We start from the raw sequence: 22037 nt of genomic DNA on the forward strand, positions 1-22037 counted from the left end.
TATTAGTACAGAATTAACTATTTGGTAATAGGTTTGAGGATAAGAACATTGAAGAGCGGTAAACATCATATGTTAAAGCCTCGGTTTGGAACAGTAGTGGACTCTTAAGCTGGTCACAAATATATGTATATAGCACCTGCCACTACCGGCCAATATCTAGCCTGTATGGGGGTCCCCTCATTATGGGTATGGGAGTCTTCACCCTTAATGGCGGATGACTGGGGTATAAGGATCAGGCTGTAGATCCTTTTGTTCTTGTGGTATAAGCCACATGCATGCTTATGTGAAAGAGGCTTGCAGAAATCCATATCAGTGCTGCCGCACAATCTCATCCTAATGTGGGGAACTGATTTTTTCAGTCACAAAAATTTCTAATGGCATGATTTTGAGAAGGAAACATGGTCAGAAGTAGTTATAGAGAACATATGTTTTTATAATGATCGGTACTAGAAAACATAAAGTGAAAGAGTTATTGCAGGTATAATATGTGCAGGAACAGAGGAAAAAAATTCAATCCAAAATATAATCCTAGTTTATATTAAAATATGAGCAGGCACTTGCAATTTATACTATCCATATTCTCTCAAAATCATTTAGTGTCCACAGACAGCTTTTATAATATAATAAAGTGGTTATTTGTTCGGTCTTCTATATAGCACTAACAATAACATTTTAGTTACCAATTAAGCAGGGACATGTAAAGACACTAAAGACAATAAAAAAGTAACACAGTTCAACAGTTACAGGAGGATTGAGGGCCCTTCTCACAAGCTTACAATCTATAAGGGAATGGGGGAGAAAATAGGTCAAAAGTGCTTGTCATGTATGGTCCAACAGCACTAGTGAATAGTGAAGGGTGAACCCCCCCCCATTGTTCGGGATTGGGAGCCTCGCCCGAACATTTTGTAAAGTTCAAGTTGGGGGCCGAAGATAACACGAACGTGTGTCCGAACCCCAAACTTGGACAAAGTGATGTGATGGGGCGGGGGCCTGTAAAATAAAGAATATAATTAATAATAAACATTGTCATTATACTTACAGGTCCCATGACGTGTCCTGCAGACTCTGTCTCCCGGACACTTCTGCTTCCGGATCTGATCATTGCTGTGCCCTGGGTAACCACCCCTGCCATCAGAACCTTCCATGACGTCATAACCATGTGACCAGTCTGGTGTGGATGTTTTATTACCTCGTAGGTTACAGGCTAGTCACATGGCTATGACGTCGTGGAAGGTCTTGTAGTCAGTGAAGGTTACCCGAGGGTATAGGTGACCAGCCTCAGCTGTGCACTCGGATGAAGGTTCTGACAGCTCTCAGCTGAGTCTGTGTGAGCAGACCTGTGTTTGTCTCCTCGCACAGATGTAGTGGAGCTGAACATGCTCGCCCTCCTTTCGACTACATTGGAGGGGTTTTTTTGAGTAATAAAGATGGAGTCCTAAGTGTCTTCTGTTTTATTCCTAATAAATATTTTTTTCTCTGTGTTGTTGTTTTATTTTACTGTTAAAATAACAGACAATCACAGATGCGGCCATAGAGTGGGTGTCTGTGATTGGATGCTGCAGTCACCTGAAACCAGCCCATACATTCTAGCATCTAAAATGTATGGGCAGATTCCATATTACTTCAACAGCCAATCACAGATGTCCATTCTGCGTGACACCATCTGTAATTTTGATTCTCAGCTCAGATAAAGCGGACGGCTACGGGCTGCCACCCCCATCTTCCTTGCTTTACCTTGGCGGGCAATCAAAATACAGAAAGCCTATTATTTCTTTTTAATTATTTAAAAAAAAATGTGTGGGCTCCCGCGGTATTTTGATCACCAGTCAGGTAAAACCAGGCAGCTGGGGGCTGGGATTCTCAGCATGGTAAGGCCCAAGCCTTCTGGGACCCCACGCTAAAAAGGCCCGCAGCCACTCCTGGAAATGGCACATTGTTTGTTAGCGCCATTTCCAGGCACTTTCATGGCTCGTCCACCAGTGGCACACTGTGTAATAAAGGGGTTAATACCAGCTTTGCATTCTCAGCTAGTACTAAGCCCGAAATTCATGGTGTCAAGCCAAATTAGACAAGGCCACCATGAATTTCTAGTAAACAGTAAAAAAAACAACAACACATAGAAATTTTTTTTTTATTAAAGATGGAGTCTCTAAATGCTTTTTTTGATTAATTTCTAATAAAAAAAAAATCCAAAATCTGACATGGTCCACAATTAGAGCAATGTCAGCTCTGCTTCATCGCTGTGTACAGACAAGCATCTATACAGAGCGTGAAGCAGGCTAACACTAAGGGTATGATTCCACTTGTGTATGACTCGTGCAAGTCTTGCACTGCATCATCCTGCACGGCCTGACACTCTCCTGACAGGGGCGCCTCAGCTGCATGGAAATACATGCAGCCGACCGTGCCAACCATCTAGGCCAGGTGATACCAATGCCAGACTCGCACAGTGATAGTCAAAGTTCAATCGAGTCCATGAGCCATGGACTCGGGTGAACCATGACATCACCCCTGGAAGTTAATGATCGGACCCAGAAGCAGAAGTGGCTGGGAGACAGAGTTTGCAGGACGTGTTGCGGGACCGGTAAGTATAATCATAATGTTTTTTAATAATGTTCTTGTTTTTACAGCCCCTGGACCCGGACTGAACCCAAACTGTAACACAAGCTTCCCAGGAAAGCTCGTGTTTGGGATTGTGTGCACGAACACTATGTGTTTGGTACAGACCCCAAACTTTATAGTTCGGGTTCGCCAATCACTACTAGTGAAGTCTTGGAGATGGAGTTGCAAGGTTTAACATGCTATGAAGAAAAAGATTTGCAAGGTTTGGATTATGGAGGATGTTACTCTTAGATCAGTTGCAGAACAGAGAGTATGAGTATAGTTATAGACAAAGATGAGGGAGGAGATTAAGGGTGGTGAAGAACTGTGGAGAGCTTTGTGAATAAAAAAGATCAACTTGTATTGTATTCTGAGCGAATGGGTAACCAGTGCAATCACAAGCACAAGGTGGAGGCGTCGGTGAAGCATCTGGACAAAAATATGACCCTGGTTGCTGTATTCAAGAGGGACTAGATAGGTGAAAGTGTAGTTTGAGAAAGAAGAATGAGTTGCAGTAATTCAGAAAATAATTAATAAGAGCATCAGTTTTTTGTATTTTCAAACGTGAGAATAGGTCGGATTCTGGAAATTTTTTTTAACATTAGTAAGTGAGCATTGGGATATAGGGAATAAAGCAAAGTTCTGTGTCAATTATAAGCCTGAGAAAGTGAGCGTGCAGCTTGGCACTTATGGTTGAACTGAAGAAGGTGGCAGCGCCACATCCACCCCTACAGAGATGAGCAACTCCCATAGAAGTGTACAGAGTATTATATTGAATGTAAATTGTTGGATAAGTACATTGCTGTGAAAGCAACGTAGCAGAGCTAGATGAGTGCATCAGCCGGCGCCCTTTTTCCCCTTGTGCTGTGTCAGCAAGGAGAAATATAGGTAAGGACTAATAGGTAAGATAGACAGAGTATTAATATGATAGAACTGCATTTAGTAATCATTAGAATTTTGGATAGGATGTTTATTGTAGGCATCTAGGGAAACAAATGTGCTGGAGTGGATGATAGGAGTAGTAGCAACTTGCTTAGATTAGTGTAGGACAGGTGCAGACAGTTCAGTGGTTGTCAGGGAGATGGAGCTAATGTGTGGAGCAAGGAGTATAGCAAGAAGAGACAGGAAGAAGTTAGTGAGTGAAGCTGCACCTGCCCTTCTGAGAGGATGGGAGGTACCCTCCCTAGTGCCAAGACCTCTCCCTGCGGGTGGCTAGAGGATCTCCGGAGGCTTGTAGGATGTCGGGGTATGGAGACTCACGATTAGTGATGTGTTGGTCGCGAAGGATCCGACACAAAGATCCGGCTCCCTGCTGTGAACGACAGGAGCCGGATCACTAGTGTGAGCCAATAAAATCTCAAAACGGCTCTTTTCGCAGTCAAAACCCCGCCCACCCACGGCTAAACTTCACCTACTCAGCAATCTAATTGGTCGCTTGCAAGTGGGCGGGTTTTAGCCGCGGGTGGGTGGGGCTTTGGCGGCGTTACTATAATCTTAAATATGTGTTCACCTGGAGTGAACACATATTAAATAAGGAGCCGAGAACGAGCTGAAAGATCCGGCTCTTTTTGGTGAGCGGAGCTATGGGAGCCGGATCACCAAAAAGAGCTGGACTGCCCATCACTACTCCCGACAGTACCTTCAACCAGCCAGGGGCTAGTACTTCATTTGAGAGTCCGAGTGAGGCATGGCAGCCGCCAGGAAAAAATACGGGGAGGAAACCAGCAGTAGGAACAAGCACCAGAAGCAAAAGCCCAGAGCAAGAGTAGGAAGTCAGATACCCCCAAGAGAGCGGTGCAGCACAAGAAGGCCTGTCTGTCAGAATTAAGAAAAACCTGGTGTACCACAATAAAGTCTGTTCCTGAGTTGTTCATAAAAAGGACTTGTGTGTGATTGCATAACCCTCCACGTCGGCGACGAGAATCAGAATCCGAGATGAAGAACACTGTAGACATTGTTGTAAGTGTCGCATATCCCATCGGACACACAATTGCAGGAGCGGCGGAGTCGGTCACCCTCAGCCGGGATAGGGCTCCCCTCTTCAGAACCACAGAAGGCAATTGCAATATCAGGTATAGGTACATTAGCAGAGGGAGGATATATACGAAGTTCAATTCTGTGGACATTCAGTTTCAGATAGAGCGAGGACATGATGTTGGAGACAGCGGACAGACAATCCCTGGAATTTTGTACTAAGGTTAGGGTGATGTTAGGGGAAGATGTGTATAATTGGGTGTCATCAGCATAGAGGTGATTCTGAGCATAAATCGGCTCATGGTTTGTCCAATAGGGGCAGTGTATTGAGAGAGGAGGGTGCCTAGGACTTGAGGGTACTTCTCACATAGCGAGATCGCTAGCGAGATCGCTGCTGAGTCACAGGTTTTGTGACGTACCAGTGACCTCATCAGCGATCTCGCTGTGTGTGACACTAAGCAGCGACCTGGCCCCTGCTGTGAAATTGCTGATCATTACACACTGTTCTGGTTCATTTTTTGCTTGTTGGTCTCCCGCTGTGCAGCACACATCGGCGTGTTTGACGGAGGGGACCAACGAGCACTGACTCTGTGTAAGCAGCGTAGCTGGTAACCAGGGTAAATATCTGGTAACTAAGCAAAGCGCTTTGCTTGGTTACCCAATATTTACCCTGGCTACCAGCGTACACGATTACAGGCTGCCAGCGCTGGCTCCCTGCACACGTAATTAAAGTAAATATCGGGTAACTAAGCAAAGCGCTTTGCTTAGTAACCTGATGTGTACCCTGGCTACGTGTGCAGGGAGCCAGCGCTAAGTGGTGTACGCTGGTAACCAGGGTAAATATCGGGTAACCAAGCAAAGCGCTTTGCTTAGTTACCCAATATTTACCTTGGTTACCAGCGTACACCGCTTAGCGCTGGCTCCCTGCACACGTAACCAGGGTAAATATCAGGTAACTAAGCAAAGCGCTTTGCTTAGTAACCGATGTGTACCTTGGTTACCAAGCGCAGAGTCGCTGGTGGCTGGTCGCTGGTGAGATCTGCCTCATTGACAGCTCACCAGTGACCATGTAGCGATGCACCAGCGATCCTGACCAAGTCAAATCGTGGTCGGAGTCACTGGTACGTCATTTAGTGAGATGGTACCGTTAGGCTTGGAGGAACCCGATAGTAAGGGGAAGATAAGAGAAAGAGCCTGCAAAAGATACAGTGAAGGAACAGTCAGAGAGATAGGAGGAGAATCAAGATTGCATGTGACTCGCCCGCCCCAGGGACTTAGGTGACTCGGTGTCGGGCCGGACTAGTCCGGGGTAGTCAGCGGTGGCGGGGCCCGGCTCCGTGACCCTGACGGAGTCAATTAATGTGGCTGATGGGGAGAGGTGATGATGGGAGTTGTAGTTTATTGAAATTCGTGACGCCACCTGTGGAATTGTGCAGCTATGGAGCCGCAGCTGCTGGAAGGGACCTCCAGGGCTGATGTGGCAGCTAAGGTGTTTCTTGATCCCCACAGGTGGAGCGGGTACCCCGGGGCAACCTTTGGAAAAGTCTATGGTGTCTATTGATGAGGTGCGAGAAAAAGCAGACGACACGGAACCTGCAGTCAAGATGTTTACTCACTGTTAGTTTCAACACTACAGCTAACCGGTTGCCCGCAGTATGCCAGGATCCGCCGTCATGGGGCCTCCGCCAATCCCGAATAGTTCAAGGGTCAGCACTGGTGCACCCCTCAATGTGTCCTTTCTGGCTGTCTCGCTAGCGCTGAACTGCACTAGGCTGTCCTGCGCCTCCGCCACCGAGCCTGTCTAAAGGGTGGCTGACCTAGGTCTTTTATTGCTCCCCCTTGCAGGTGATCTGTGGCAGGTTGTGGTTTCGGGAGCTTGAAGCAATCTCCCGGGCCGTCGGTTTCGTTAAAAGTAATGTCTTCCTTCTTTTAGTCCAGGGACCGTCCCTGTGTTGCAGCCTGATTCCTCCACCCGGTATTTCTAATGGAACATGTCCACGGGGCATCCGCACATCCATGGCACTCTGGAATCCCTTCCTTTGGTGTCACCTGGGCCTAGCAAGACCCCAGAATCTTCACCAAGAAACCTCCTTCTGACTAGGTCTTTCTGTCCGCTGTCACATTCCTGACAGCCCACCTCACACACTCTTCAACTCCCTCTCTCTCTTCTGTCTCTCTCTGACTGACTTTCAACTTTAACTGACTGGTTCTTCTCACCACTCCACCGACTCCTCCCACACTCCTCCTTGCTAGGCTCCACCCCCTCAGGCTAGTGAATGGGACTTAAGGCCCCATAACCACGTAGACTGGTCGCTACTCTCAGCATTAATGGGGTCCTGCCTTAAACCCTGACCCGGTATGTGACCTACCAATTGGTGTGCGTAGATTTTGTCTGTGAACCGGTAGATGACCCCCTTCTTACTCAGGATGGGATACCACACCTCTGGCTGAGGTGCAGTACCTCTGTGGCGACGGAAACCTCAGGGGCGCCACACATGATATCCTTGAGACTGATAGAGCAGAGCATAGTGAGGAGCAGCTGATCGACCACAATGTCAAATGCTGTAGAGAAAGCCAGAAGAATCAGCAGGGAGTAGTGACCATTAGATTTTGCCGTTAGTAGATCGTTGGAGGCTTTAGTGAGGGCAGTTTCAGTGGAGTGTGAAAAGCAAAAAGACAACAGTTATTTGAGAGATAGAGGATTAGACAAGAAAGGACCAGGAGTTTAGAGACGAAGGGAAGATTAGAGACAGGTATGTTGTTAGCAGTGCAGTTTTGTTGAAGGAATTTTATGCAAAGGGCTTATGACGGCCTAATGGAATGAAGAAGGAAAGGTACCAGAAGAAAATGACAGATTAAATATTTTAGTTAGGTAGAAAGTGACAATTAACAGAGACAGGAGAAGGCATGATCTGAATGTTGATAAGATTAGTAGGGTTTCTGTATGCAGCAGGAAAAAAGTTATATATACTAGAGAAAGGTGGCCCATGGTTAGGAGAGATGTCCCCAACAAGTAGGGAAAGCAAAAAAGGAGAAGGAGCAGGTGCTCCAATGATTTATGGGAGCATTTTGTGCATTGTATGGTGGCAGTATAATCTGACATTGGTGTTCAGATTAAAGAAGCTCAAGAAATTGAGATAATAAAATATACTTTTTATTGAAAATATTTTTTAAAAAAATTATTTAAATTCCACAGTATAGTACCCAAGGACATGGAAGTAGGTCACAAATGTGTTACTAGCATCAGCATCGACATAATAAAATGCAATATCCCATCAAAATAATGAAACTCATCTCATTAATTCATAGAACATATAAGCAAATGTGTTGATCACAAATACTTCCATGTCAAAGGGTACTATACTATGGAATTTAAATAAGTTTTTAAAAAAATATTTTCAATAAAAAGTATATTTTATTATCTCTATTTCTGGAGCTTCTTTAATTTGAACACCAATGTCAAATTATAGTGTTTAGTCTTATTGTAAATGCTTTACCACTTAGGTGGGGAAGTCAACACAATTGTTTTGGCAAACTTGTGAGTTATTGTATGGTGGCAGTTTATGGTTTGGAGTAATTGAGAAATGTCAGTTGAGACTGAGATTTGTACATGGGAGAGTAGGAGACAGAGGCTGATGTGGTGAGGGTGCACACAAGGTGTAAAAAAAAAGTGATAGATGTGAAGGAAGCGACAGCTAAAACATATATGAAGTGATATGAAAAATAAATAATGCTGTACAACTGAACAAGAAGGTGCAACCTGTCCTGTTATCTATACTCCAAGCCAGGAGTGGGGAACCTTTTTACTGCCGGGGGCCATTTGGAAATTTCTACCAACTTTCGGGGGCCGCACAAAATTATCAATGTGAAAATGACCCTGCTATATTTGGTCAAACAATTAATTAACTCACCCCTGCTGTGGCGGCCGGAGCAGCTTCTCTATGGTGCGGCTGTGATGTTTGGTGATACTGATCATGTTTCTTCTCACAATTGCTTTTCTAGGTTTGTCTTGGTCTGAAGCGCAGTCAACTCTTTGTCATAATAATATTTGGTAAATCATATACATCACATAGGAGACGCTGTATATACATCACAGGAGACGCTGGAGGCACATATAACACATAGGAGACACTGGGACTGCTCTCTATATATTACAGAAGTCACTGAAGGCACATACATCACTGGAGGGGCTGGGGGCATATACATCACATTGAAAATGCTGGGACTGACGTATACACAACAGAAAGGAAATGCTGGGACTGCTGTATATACACATCACAGGAGACACATACATCACATGAGGAGCTGGGGACATATATATGCTCCCAGCCCCTCCTGTGATGTAAATGCCCACAGCCCCTCCTGTGAGGCAAATGCCCACAGCCCCTCCTGTGTTGTGTATGTCCCCAGTGTCTCCTGTGATGTATATGCCCCCAGCATCTCCAATGTGATGTATAAGTCACAGGAGACGCTGAAGGCAAACAACACAAGAGGGGCTGGGGCGCATACACACAACAGGAGATGCTGGGGGGCATACACAATGCAAGAGGTGCTGGGGGGCATACACAACGCAAGAGGTGCTTGGGACATACACAACGCAAGAGGTGCTGGGGGCATACACAATGCAAGAGGTGCTGGGGGGCATACACAACGCAAGAAGTGCTGGGGGGCATACACAACTCAAGAGGGGCTGGGGGCACACACATCACAAGAGGGGCTGGGGCAAAGACATCACTGAGGGGGGCACAGACATCACTGGGGGGGATTTGTAAAGGAATCCAGCTCACCCATGTCTGACCTCACCGCGCCTCAGACTCGGATCTGGCCCTGCCCTGGCCGCACAGCAATGAAAATGAAGAAAAAAAAGAAGAAAACGATCCAGCTGAGTGACCAGGTGATTTATTCAGTGCAGTTCAGACAAGGCATATGGTCGTGATTAACGCGTTTCTGGCTTAACGCCCTTAATCATAATGATTAATGATTATGGTTATGATTAAGGGCGCACGAGAGGACAGAAGGGCGGGCACACTGCACGAGAGGGCAGAGGGGCGGGCAGATCGCTCCAGAGTTCAAAGGTGCGGTCACACCACACGAGAGGACATAGGGGCGGGCACACCCCATGAGAGGAAAGAGGGGCGGGCAGATCGCACCAGAGGGCAGAGGGGCGGGCACACTGCATGAGAGGACAGAGGGGTGGGCACACTGCATGAGAGGACAGACGGGCGGGCAGATTGCTCCGGAGTTCAAAGGTGCAGTCACACCACACGAGAGAACATAGGGGCGGGCACACCCCACGAGAGGAAAAAGAGTCGGGCAGATCGCGCCGGAGGGCAGAGGAGCGGGCACATCCCACGAGAGGAAAGAGGGGCGGTCAGATCGCTCCGGAGGGCAGAGGGGCGGGCACACTCCATGAGAGGAAAGAGGGGCGGGCAGATTGCGCTGGAAGGCAGAGGGGCGGGCACACCCCACGAGAGGAAAGAGGGGCGGGCAGATCGCGCCGGAGGGCAGAGTGGCGGGCAATTGCTCCGAAGAGAAGAGGGACGGGCACACACCGCTGATCACGCTAACACTGGACAGCGGGAGAGCCCATTGGTTCGCCCAAACAGTGCATGCGGTCATTTAAAGGGCCGGCGGCCCCAGCACTACAGCCCCCGGGAATCTGCCCGGGGGCCGCATAAAAGGTCATGGCGGGCCGCATGCGGCCGCGGGCCGGAGGTTCCCCACCCCTGCTCCAAGCGTTACATTGCCTTTTTTGTTTCTGCATTTCACCATTCCTAAAATATGATCTCTATTCCTTGGAAGTAAATAGAAGGGGGCAGGATCCTAAACATTTCTCTGTGGACCTCTTCATGAGGATTTACTAATTAATTAAAAAGACAAAATTTACATACAAGATAGATGTGGAGAGGCGAATGAACAAAAAAAAATAATACAGCACTAGGTTCAGGATAACATCAGCATTATACCAGATTACAATTATTGGCAAGGGACAATTCCTCTTTAAATACTGTAGATATAGTGACACCAGTCGCACAACTTGTGCCATGAGAGCCACATGTGGCCTTCCATGCTATTCTATACTGCTCTTAAAGGGAAGCTATCACTAGATTCAATGTTGCCTGAACCACTGGCAGAGCCTGGTTGCGGGAATGTCTTTTGTCTTTTTCAGAAAAACGTTGGTACTTCAAAAAAAAAACAAAAAACAACATAGTTTAAAAAACAATCTGGGGACAATAGGGAGGATGACGAGACCAGTAGGGATCCAAATGGCTTCTTCTTGCCCCGCTCCAGGTGATTGACATAAACACATGAGAGAGACCTGTTAGTTACCAGGAGCGGGGCAAGGAAAAGGCAAGGGCAGTGCCAAACAGTCACGACATATCTGGAAGCAAACATGCAGTCAAGCTCCGACTAATACTGTCTGTGGTTCAGGCTGCATGAATGTAGTAACAGAAAGGGAATCTGTCACCAGGTTTTGAATAGTAGCATAATATAGAGGCAGAGACCCCGATTACAACAATGAATCGCTTATTAGGCTGCTTGCTTCAGCTTAAATAAGATCACTGTGTTATCTGTTGCAGCTCTACCAGTTAGCTGAATGCTGGGCCCTGTATAACCCCCACCCACACCAATGATTGGCAGATTTCTCTATACACTGTGCATAGGCAAAAATCTGCCATTCAGTGGTAGAGACAGGATTATACAGACTTGAGAAGTATAGAGAAATACATAGAAGCAGGTTTATTAGTCTTCTAGTAAACATCTCCTGAGATAAAACAGTGATTTTATGAAATTACAGCAAGCAGCCCAGTAGGTGACACATTGCTGGAATCAGGGTCTTTGTCTTTATGTTGCATTAAGGTTAGCTGACAAAAACCTGGTGACAGATGCCCTTTCAAGAGGTTGTCCACTACTAGGACAACCCCTTCTGATTCCCCATGTTTCCCCAGGTAAAATAATAAAGCCGCTATTCATCTCCCATATCTTCCAGCAGTGTCCGGGCTTGTGGTGCAGGGGTTGTGATGTTATGTAGCCCCATAACCAATCAGTGCAGTCTTCTATCTCCCTGCCTTCAGACCAAATGCACACTCAACAGGAAGTGAGCACAGCCGCAGCACTCACTTTCTGTTGATTAACTCATTTGGTCTGAACGCGGGGAGAACGATCTTGCGCTGCTTGGATGTAGGGCTTGTGCGACATCCCAACGTCACGTGAGCCCGGCAAAGCACGCACGGACACTGCTGGAACAGCTCTGGTATGGGCGGTGAGCATAGGTTTTATTATTTTATCTGGGGGAAACATGGGGAAGCAGAAGCAGTTGTCCTAGTTGTGGACAACCCCTTTAAGCATATGGACACAGAAAGACTTGTCTGACTGCAGCTCCTTACATAATTTTTAGTTCAGAAAGAAGAGGAGTGGTGTCTGGACAAAAGCAGAGAAGACTAACTTGAGTTAGCGGTAGCCATCTATGTGTGCGGCTCTCTCCATTGCAGTTTATGGAACTTGTGTAATGAAAGACTGGTACTGTAACCCCATGATTTTAACTGCAGAAAGGCACATGCTTACATGATCTCTCAGGACTGTTGATTGAAGGAAGAAGGGGCGTTCTAATAATGGAATCTGCATTGATCAGACATTTTTCGCACATACTTTCTGTATGCTGTACATATTTCAGAATCTGCTACACTTTTATGTAGTATTGTGGCCTTGGGGAGTGGTTTAATATGAGACTGTGGCGCTCAGATCATAAAAGGTTGTGAAACTCTTTTAAACAATAACTCAGATCAGCTCCATCTGTACAACATCTACACACAAAAATGATATTGGCAGCGATTATAGGCTCCGAACAGATGTATAGGTGAAAAGCTATTGGGATTTTGTAAGGAAGATATCTTGGATGCGATAGTTCCATTCTCCTCACTAAATGCTGACTGCTTATTTAACCGAGGGCCCAAACTAGGTATGACATAATGCTTACAATTGCTTTGGTTTTCCATTTAGGTTTCCAGACTGATTTAAATAGGAAATGTAATTTCCATCTGTTGAACCACACAAAAAATATTTTCGGGCAGTGAATGTATTGTATTGTTACAGGCAGCAGAGTAAGCGAAAATGTGTAATGTCATTATACATATCTGGCTGACAGTGTCATGATTTTTCAGTAGCAGACACATGATATGTCATATGGTCACTATTCTAACTGTACATAGAATACGTTATACAACTGAGCACAGCCTAAATAGTCAATGTGAAGAAATAGAAAAGTCAAATCCAAAGCTGGGAATAAAAGTTATTAAGTTCAGGAACCAAAAAGTCTAACAAAGATATCTATGATCTGCTACAATAATCCCCGAACATTTAAAGCAAGGACTACCAGCTTGAGATCAGGTATATTGCTGGGCTCCCTGTCTTCATGCTTGACTTAACATTTCTACAAGTCATAGTCTTTAATTAGTATCATTTATCTATTACATCTAAAGTCAGCCATTGGAATTTGCAATCTGTGTGGTCACTGAACCTTTAAATGGCGGTGCATTCAAGATCATGGACGCTGCTTGCAATGAAGTAATCAGTAGCCTTGTAAGTTAAAGTGATGGTATAAGGGAGAATAGAGAGCAGGTGATGGGATATTTTCCTTAACAGTGTTAAATGATGTTCATTAGTGATGAGCGAGCATGCTTGTCACTACTCGGTACTCGCACGAGTATCACTGTACTCGGGCTGCTCGGCGGGGACCGAGTAATCTCGCGATACTCGTGCTTTACTCGTGGTCTTCATTTCTGCATGTTGGCGCTCTTTTGAGAGCCAGCCCTCATGCAGGGATTGGCTGGCAGACCACTGCAATGCCACAGCCCTGTTAGTTGTGGAATTGCAGTGATTGGCCGGCCTGCACAGCGTCACCGAGCCTTTATATAGGCCGGCGCGCTGTGCTCTGCTCACAGCTATTCTGACAGTGAGTGTAGGGAGAGTGTCGCTGATTCAGGGAAAGCTTTGCGGCCCTTTATAGCTTTTTCAGTTGCAGGGCTGCAAACAGTGTGACCAAAAGTCCTTCTCAGGACTATTCTAGTTGTATACAGGCAGGCAGGGTATAGCCAGGTCGGCGTACAGTAGCAGAGTCCTTCTCAGGACTATTGTTGCTATATACAGGCAGGGTATAGCCAGGTCTGAATACAGGCTAGTGACCAAAAGAGTCCTTGTCAGGACTATTGTAGCAGTATACAGGCAGGCAGGCAGGCAGGGTAGTGGTGACCGTATACCAGCCTTCATATCTGGGGCTGGTGTACACAGTGTAAAACAGTCCAGATAGTGTCTGACTTGTCTGTACTGTAATTGTCGCTCCCCAAAAAAACCTGTTAGGTTATTATTGCGTCCGTGCTTGGTTTTTAAAACCGCACGTGTGTGCCTGTTGGTGGCAGCGTACAGGTGCACTGGTGTGCGTTTACCAAACTATTATATAACGCACAAGTGTAGTGTATAATACACGTCAGTCAGCAGTGGCTGATAGTGTCAGAGTTCTTAATTTTTGCTCCTAAAACCTGTGTTAGGTTATTATTGCGTCCGTGCTTGCATTTAAAAACCGCACGTGTGTGCCTGTCGGTGGCAGCGTACAGGTGCACTTGTGTGCAATTTCCAGAAACTTTGATATAACGCACAAGTAGTGAATATACACGTCAGCAGTGCACAGCATTGCAAAATGCGCAAGGGCATTGGCAAGGAACAAGGAAGTGGACGTGATGGTGGTGCAGGCAGAGGCCGAGGTCGTGGGCAAGCTCTAATTTCGCCACAACAAAGGGCCACATCTAGTCGCTCGCACGTCCTGTCCCAAATTCTTGGGGACCGCAGCAGTACACCGCTCTTGAACCAAGACCAGTGTCAACAGGTTGTTAGTTGGATAGCGGATAATGCTTCCAGTCAGATTGGCACCACCACAAACACTCTGTCTTCCACACGGTCAAGTGTCAGTAGCCGTGATACTGCACCGCACATTTCTGAACCTGATCCTCCTTCCTACCACCAGGCTGAGTACACGTCCTCCTCGGACATTAATGATCCCACACTTGGACACTCGGAAGAGCTGTTCACGTTTCCATTCACACATTCTGGCCTCTCGCCAGCTCATATTGAAGTGGGTCATGAGGAGATCGTCTGTACAGATGGCCAAATATTTGAGCAGCCACGTTCTCACGAAGTTGGCAACGTGTCTCAACAAGTGGTGGACGATGATGAGACACAATTGTCAGCAAGTCAGGAGGAGGAGCAGGGTGCGGAAGAGGAAGACGACGTGGTGGATGATCCAGTAACTGACCCAACCTGGCAGGAGGATATGCAGAGCGAGGACAGCAGTGCACAGGGGGAGGGAGGCGTAGCATCACAACAGGCAGTAAGAAGCAGGGTGGTGGCCCCAGGCAGAAGTCAGGCAACCGTTCCCCGGAACAACACGACGACACAAGGTGCCTGTACAAATGTTAGGTCTTCACGAGTCTGGCAGTTTTTTAAGTTGGATCCAGATGATTCAAAAAAGGCCATTTGCAACACCTGCCGTGCCAGCATCAGCAGGGGTACCAAAACTAGCAGCCTGACCACCACCAGCATGATCAGGCACATGTCAGCCAAGCACCCGACTTTGTGGGAAGTACAACAGAGTCGAGGAGCAGTGCTTGCTGATGTCACTGCTACGTCTTCGCTGGTTGTGCATGCGAGCCAATCCTCTGTCCATGCTGCCTGCGAACAAGCCTCCTCCACTCCTGCACCTGCAGTTGCCTACGCAGAAAGAACACCATCATCAAGCACGTCCTTGTCCCAGCGCAGCGTTCAGTTATCCATTCAGCAAACCTTTGAACGCAGGCGCAAATACACTGCCAACACCCCACATGCCACAGTTCTAAATGCTAACATTTCGCGACTGCTTGCGCTGGAAATGTTGCCTTTTAGGCTGGTGGAGACAGAAGCATTCCGTGACCTGATGGCGGCAGCTGTCCCACGTTACTCGGTCCCCAGCCGCCACTATTTCTCCCGGTGTGCCGTCCCCGCGTTGCATAACCACGTGTCACAAAACATCACACGTGCCCTGAACAACGCTGTTTCACCCAAGGTCCACCTAACCACAGACACGTGGACAAGTGCTTGTGGGCAAGGCCGCTACATCTCGTTGACGGCACACTGGGTTAATATTGTGGAAGCTGGGACCCAGTCTGAGCGAGGGACGCAACACGTCCTTCCCACACCAAGGTTTGCAGGCCCTACCTCAGTCAGTGTTTCACCCACACTCTACAGCTCCGGAATGTCATGCTCTTCAGCCTCCTCCTCCTCCTGCGCATCCTCATCCACTGTGCCCTCCACACCAGTCACAAGCTGGAAGCACTGCAGCACTGCCTCGGCGAAGCGGCAACAGGCTGTGCTGAAGCTAATCTGCATAGGTGACAAACCCCACAATGCAGAAGAGCTGTGGACAGCTCTGAAACAGCAGGCAGATCACTGGCTCACACCTCTGAACCTAAAGCCAGGAAAGGTCGTTTGTGACAATGGCCGGAACCTGGTGGCGGCTTTGAGGCGAGGCCAGCTGACACATGTTCCATGCGTGGCCCATGTGCTCAACCTCGTGGTTCAGCGGTTTATAAAGTCATACCCAGAGCTGTCTGATCTGCTGGTAAAAGTTCGCCGCCTGTCTGCACATTTTCGAAAGTCACCTACTGCTTCAGCCGGCCTTGCCGGCTTTCAGCGCCGTTTGCATCTTCCGGCTCACAGACTGGTGTGTGATGTCCCCACGCGTTGGAATTCAACTCTGCACATGTTGGTCAGGATATGTGAGCAGAAGAGGGCAGTTGTTGAGTACCTGCATCACCTAAGCCGTCGGGAAATGGGTCAAACTCCACACATAACACCTGAGGAGTGGAGATGGATGTCAGACCTATGTACCATCCTCCAAAACTTTGAGGACTCCACCAAGATGGTGAGTGGTGATGACGCCATTATTAGCGTCACCATACCGCTACTCTGCCTTCTAAAACGGTCCCTGCTGAAAAACAAACATGATGCATTGCAGGCGGAGCGCGATGAGTTGCAGCAAGAAACAGTAGTGGGTGTGGGTGATAACACACAGCCCAGCCTCGTCTCATCACAACGTGCAGTGGAGGACTATGACGAGGAGGAGGATGAAGACATGGAGCAACTCTCCGGCCAAATTGAGGATATGACATGCACACCAGTCATATCCTCGATTCAGCGTGGCTGGCCAGAGGACAGGGTAGATGAGGAGGAGGAGGAGGAGGAGGAGGAGGAGGAGGACAGCATGTTCAGTCATCTTGTTGGTCAGGCTACTGAAGTCCTGGCTGTTAAGAGTCTGGCGCACATGGCTGACTTTATGGTAAGCTGCCTGTCTCGTGACCCTCGCGTTAAGAACATCTTGGCCGACAATCATTACTGGTTGGTAACACTGTTAGACCCACGCTACAAGGAGAACTTTTTGTCTCTTATTCCCGTGGAGGAGAGGTCAACCAAAATGCAGCAGTTTCGGAAGGCCATACTCACGGAAGTAGGCAAAGCATTCCCCTCACAAAACGCTAGCGGCATAGGTCAGGAATCAGTGGACAACCGAGGCGTACAGCCGAGAGAGGCACAAGTCCAATCCGCCAGAGGTAGGGGAACAGTCTTTAAGATGTGGGACAGTTTTCTCAGCCCCTCACGTACCACAGCCCCTGAGGTGCGGGGTAGTGCCACAAGAAATCCTAAGTTTGCCCAGATGCTGAAGGAGTACCTTGCAGATCGAACAACTGTACTCCGACATTCCTCTGTGCCTTACAATTATTGGGTATCCAAGCTGGACACGTGGCATGAATTGGCTCTCTACGCCTTGGAAGTCCTGGCCTGCCCTGCTGCTAGCGTTTTGTCAGAGCGTGTTTTTAGTGCCGCAGGTGGAATCATTACAGATAAACGCACCCGCCTGTCAACTGAAAATGCTGACAGGCTGACTCTGATAAAGATGAACAAGGGTTGGATTGGGCCAGACTTCACCACACCACCAGCAAATGAGAGCGGAGTTTAAAGTTTGCCATGTACCTCCACTCACCCATGGGTACACTTCTCGACTTTGGATAATCGCTGGACTGCTCCTCCTTCTCCTCATGCGCCATCATGATGACCGTTACAATAGTTAGGTCTTTGTTTCAGGTATACCCCCAGTGGTAAATTTTTTCGCCCATTCTTTGCAGAATGGACATTACAACGACAGGAGACCCGCTCCTTTGCAATGGGAACAATGTTTTGAGGCCCTCATGCACGTCTCTACCCAGGGACAACGTGGAGCCTCCCAATTTTTGGCTGCCCTGCCTAAGGGCTATACTGAAATACACCCACTTCCTTACAATGGGCACTTCAGGTTTACAGGCCATCATGCACGTCTCTATCCAGGGACAATGTGGAGCCTCCCAATTTTTGGCTGCCCTGGCAAAGGGCTATACTGAAATACACCCACTTCCTTACAATGGGCACTTCAGGTTTACAGGCCATCATGCACGTCTCTATCCAGGGACAATGTGGAGCCTCCCAATTTTTGGCTGCCCTGGCAAAGGGCTATACTAAAATAGACCCACTTCCTTACAATGGGCACTTCAGGTTTACAGGCCATCATGCACGTCTCTATCCAGGGACAATGTGGAGCCTCCCAATTTTTGGCTGCCCTGGCAAAGGGCTATACTGAAATAGACCCACTTCCTTAAAATGGACACTTAATGTTTTGAGGCCATCATGCACGTCTCTACCCAGGGACAATGTGGAGCCTCCCAATTTTTGGCTGCCCTGGCAAAGGGCTATACTGAAATACACCCACTTCCTTACAATGGGCACTTCAGGTTTACAGGCCATCATGCACGTCTCTATCCAGGGACAATGTGGAGCCTCCCAATTTTTGGCTGCCCTGGCAAAGGGCTATACTAAAATAGACCCACTTCCTTACAATGGGCACTTCAGGTTTACAGGCCATCATGCACGTCTCTATCCAGGGACATTGGTGAACCTCACAATTTTGGACTGCCCTGGCAAAGGAAAATACTACAAAGACTCACTTCCTCAAAATGGGCACATTAGACTCAAGAGGCCTTCATGTACGTCTCTTCTCAGGGACATCGGAGTGCCACACAATGTTTTCACGTAAAATCTTTCATGTATTAATCTCAAAAAGTAACATACACCAGCTCTATCTCACTATTGGGTATGTGCCCTTAACATTTCTGCCATGAAAAATCATTTTGGGGTCATTTTGGAAGGTTTTCTGGTGAGTCCGTAAAAATGGCGTAAAACGCGGACAAAATTGTTCACAGCTGTGACTTTTGAGTGATAAATGCTTCAAGGGGTCTTCCCCATGCTGTTGCCATGTCATTTGAGCACTCTTCTGAGACTTTTGTGCCATTTTTAGGGTTTCTCCATGCTGCCGGGAGGTCATTTCACAAAAATACTCGGGTCTCCCATAGGATAACATTGGGCTCGTTGCTCGGGCCGAGTACACGAGTATCTTGGGAGGCTCGGCCCGAGCTTCGAGCACCCGAGCTTTTTAGTACTCGCTCATCACTAATGTTCATACATGATGAAGGGAGAGTTTTACTTTCATAAAAGCTTTAGACTGAGATTCATTATTTACAACGCAGTCAGTTCAGGGAAGGGTCATATCTTCGTTACTGTACGCCGTGTAAGGTCTCATCATGACAGTCACAGTAGCGGCTTTTTTAGAGTTAATGTCATGTGACGGATAGAGAACCGCAGCTGCTAAATGTAGCCCGTAGCGTGGAGCGTTTGGGGCCCGACTGTCCCTTTTGGGGGTACAGTCTCCTTCTCCATACGGCGGGCAGTGCGGACCCTGTGGGGAGGTAAGAGTCCGACCCCCGATCCCAGTTTACTGCTGATACCCCCAGATTATTTGGTTCAGTGAAGTCCGTGAAGGTGTCCTCACTGGGCAGGTATTTATCAAGCTGCATAGAACTGGCACCTGATCTAGGGCCCTGTGCCCCGTGCGTATCTCCAGTACCGACCTGGCGACCTCTCTCTTGTGCCCCCGGGTCACCGCTGCACGGACCTAGCTCAGGCACGTCCGCACACCTCTCATGTGTGCCACACTCTCTCTCTCTATTCTCTACTGACTGCTGACCCCTCCCACTAGGTTGGCTAATCACAGGTACTCGTTCCTTTCCATGGCGACCATCCCCTTACATGGATAACCCTCTATGCCTGTAGGGAGTGGAGAACTAGGATTTTGGTTGTGCTTTGGTGGTATTGGGACTGGTACCCCAGGTCCCAGGGAGTAGGTCCTACATCCCGAAGAGGATGCAGTTCCTTGTAGTGCCCTGAGGGTCTCACGGGCGCTACACATGTACCGCCAACATCTCTATAATAGCAGGTCTGGTGTAGTGTAGGGTATTTGGTATGCAGTGGTTAGTACCCACCAATTATGGTTCAATGAAGGACAGCCCACGAACCAGCGATAACGTCACTTGGTCATTGCAGGCTACTCTGTTTGGGCTGAAGCTTCAGAGGAATAACTACAGTACAAAGCTGTCAGAAGTCAAAATATACAGTTTATATAGTGATCATGGTAGACAGTATTTCAGAAAGTCAAAAAAGTTGGTCATTTCAAATGTTACTGTCAAAAAATACTGTCCACATCAATAGGGTATATGGGAGTAACATTTATGGATACTGAATAGTTGGAACCATGCTCTAAAATTGCCCACAGTGAGTTCTAGGTATTTCCTTAGGTACACCATTAGGCATTAACCTTTAAAGGGAATCTGTCAGCAGGTTTTTGCTATGTAAGCTGAAGCCAGCATTCTGCAAGGGTTAACACAGAACATTCAGAGCTGCCAGTCTTGTCATTGTTCTATTTGTTGTTATTTTCTATGTTTCTTTAAGCAATAGGACCCTTATCATTACAAGACTAGAAACTCATGCACATGGCAGTCTGGCACGCTCCATCCTCTGATTGACACCTCACATTTAATGTACAATCTCTACAGAAGTGTGGCCGGGAACAGCCCTCTGGACTCTGCTACATGACTAAAGCTAAACGACTGCACCCTATAATCTAAGTGATATATTGTTGGATTCAGGATCTCTTTGTCTGCATAATGCTGCTCTCAGATGAGGTAGCAAAAACCTGCTGACGGATTCCATTTAAGCATCACAACTGTCTGTGTAGTTGCTACCTTTTCTATGATTTCAGGTAGGGGCAATACAAATGGTTCTGAACAGCGTCGGACTGGCTACCGGAGGAATCTCCAGTAATGCCAGGCCTGGATTTGGGTATCTGCATTGCACTCCGGAGCTCTCACCTGAGCTCCAACGTGCAGCCTAACCTGAGCTGCGAGCGTCGAGTGATTGATTCCCTGGCGATTGCGGTTCAGTTACTGACAGCTGCAGACAGACCGGGGTGATCTCCGGTGCTCTTACTTGAACTCCGGAGAGCACCAGAGATCACCCCGGCCTGTCTCCAGCTGTCATGAACTGAACCGCAATCGCCGGGGAATCAATCACTCGGCTCTCGCGGCTCAGCCTAGGCTGCACATCGGAGCTCAGGTGAGAGCTCCGGAGTGCAATGCAGATACCCGAATCCAGGCCTGGCATTACTGGAGATTCCTCCGGTAGCCAGTCCGACGCTGGCTTCTGAACAAAAGTGATATTCTGAAGAAAGAGAAACATTATGAAAATAGTTGATCACCTCATCCAGGCTAAAACTAAAAAGCATGAGAGATCCAGTTAGGTAGAAAATTAGTGTAAGTGTGTCCACTGGAAGATACTTGTTAATAGGAAGTATATGTTGGGTTGTTTCTTTTCAATAGTTCTCTCCCATTCAGATTCCATTGTACTCTACACCTAGTAATAGGACAAAAACTGATAAATGCCTGCATAACAGCAGCAAAGCAAAAGAAGTGTGTGCACTCACCATATACGCACGTCTCTCCCTATCAATCAATGCCATGTCTGATTTGATTTGGTAGTATTTTAAATTTTGCTGTACTTCCATATGCTCTGGGTTGGCCATGAAGAAAGTGTGAGCAGCTTCAGCAGCTTTATCCAGCTGATTTAACTAGAAAACAAACATGTAAAGTACACAATAAATAACTGTTCTGCCATAAATCCCATACCATGTAACATTATAACATTAACAGTCCACTTAATGATAATGGGCGAAACAATCAGCCATCCATTCTTCACTGCTGTTGTATGGACACAAAAGAGCAATGGCTTACAGTCAGTGAGCCGACTTCCTCCATGGATGTCACCAACGCCATAGGATTTTTAAGTTATTGGGTATGTCAAATGTAAGTAAAGTGCAGGGCTTTGATGCAAGGTCTGGAATCAAGATTTCAGAAAAAAGTATGATATATATAAAGTTTTATTTATTTTCAGTTGGGCAACTACATTTTTTTTCTCTGAACAACCCCTTTAATAAAAGTTTCATCCTGAAAAAAAGATAC

At 47.2% G+C, this 22037-nt stretch overlaps 1 protein-coding gene across 2 annotated transcripts in view; it reads right to left on the reverse strand.

The window, feature by feature from the left end:
- The window catches only part of P3H2 (prolyl 3-hydroxylase 2), a 285452-nt gene that overhangs the window by 103150 nt on the left and 160265 nt on the right, over nucleotides 1–22037 (reverse strand). Inside the window, exon 2 of one of the 2 annotated variants that reach the window (XM_075340475.1) lies at nucleotides 21503–21646. The exons of the other annotated variant lie outside the window; for it this stretch is intronic. Within the exon in view, the coding sequence (XP_075196590.1) occupies nucleotides 21503–21646 (144 nt within the window). The remainder of the gene's footprint in view (nucleotides 1–21502; nucleotides 21647–22037) is intronic. 2 annotated transcript variants of the gene reach the window in all.

The sequence above is a fragment of the Anomaloglossus baeobatrachus genome, chromosome 3, assembly GCF_048569485.1.
Source record: "Anomaloglossus baeobatrachus isolate aAnoBae1 chromosome 3, aAnoBae1.hap1, whole genome shotgun sequence".
NCBI classification, from domain to species: Eukaryota; Metazoa; Chordata; class Amphibia; order Anura; family Aromobatidae; genus Anomaloglossus; species Anomaloglossus baeobatrachus.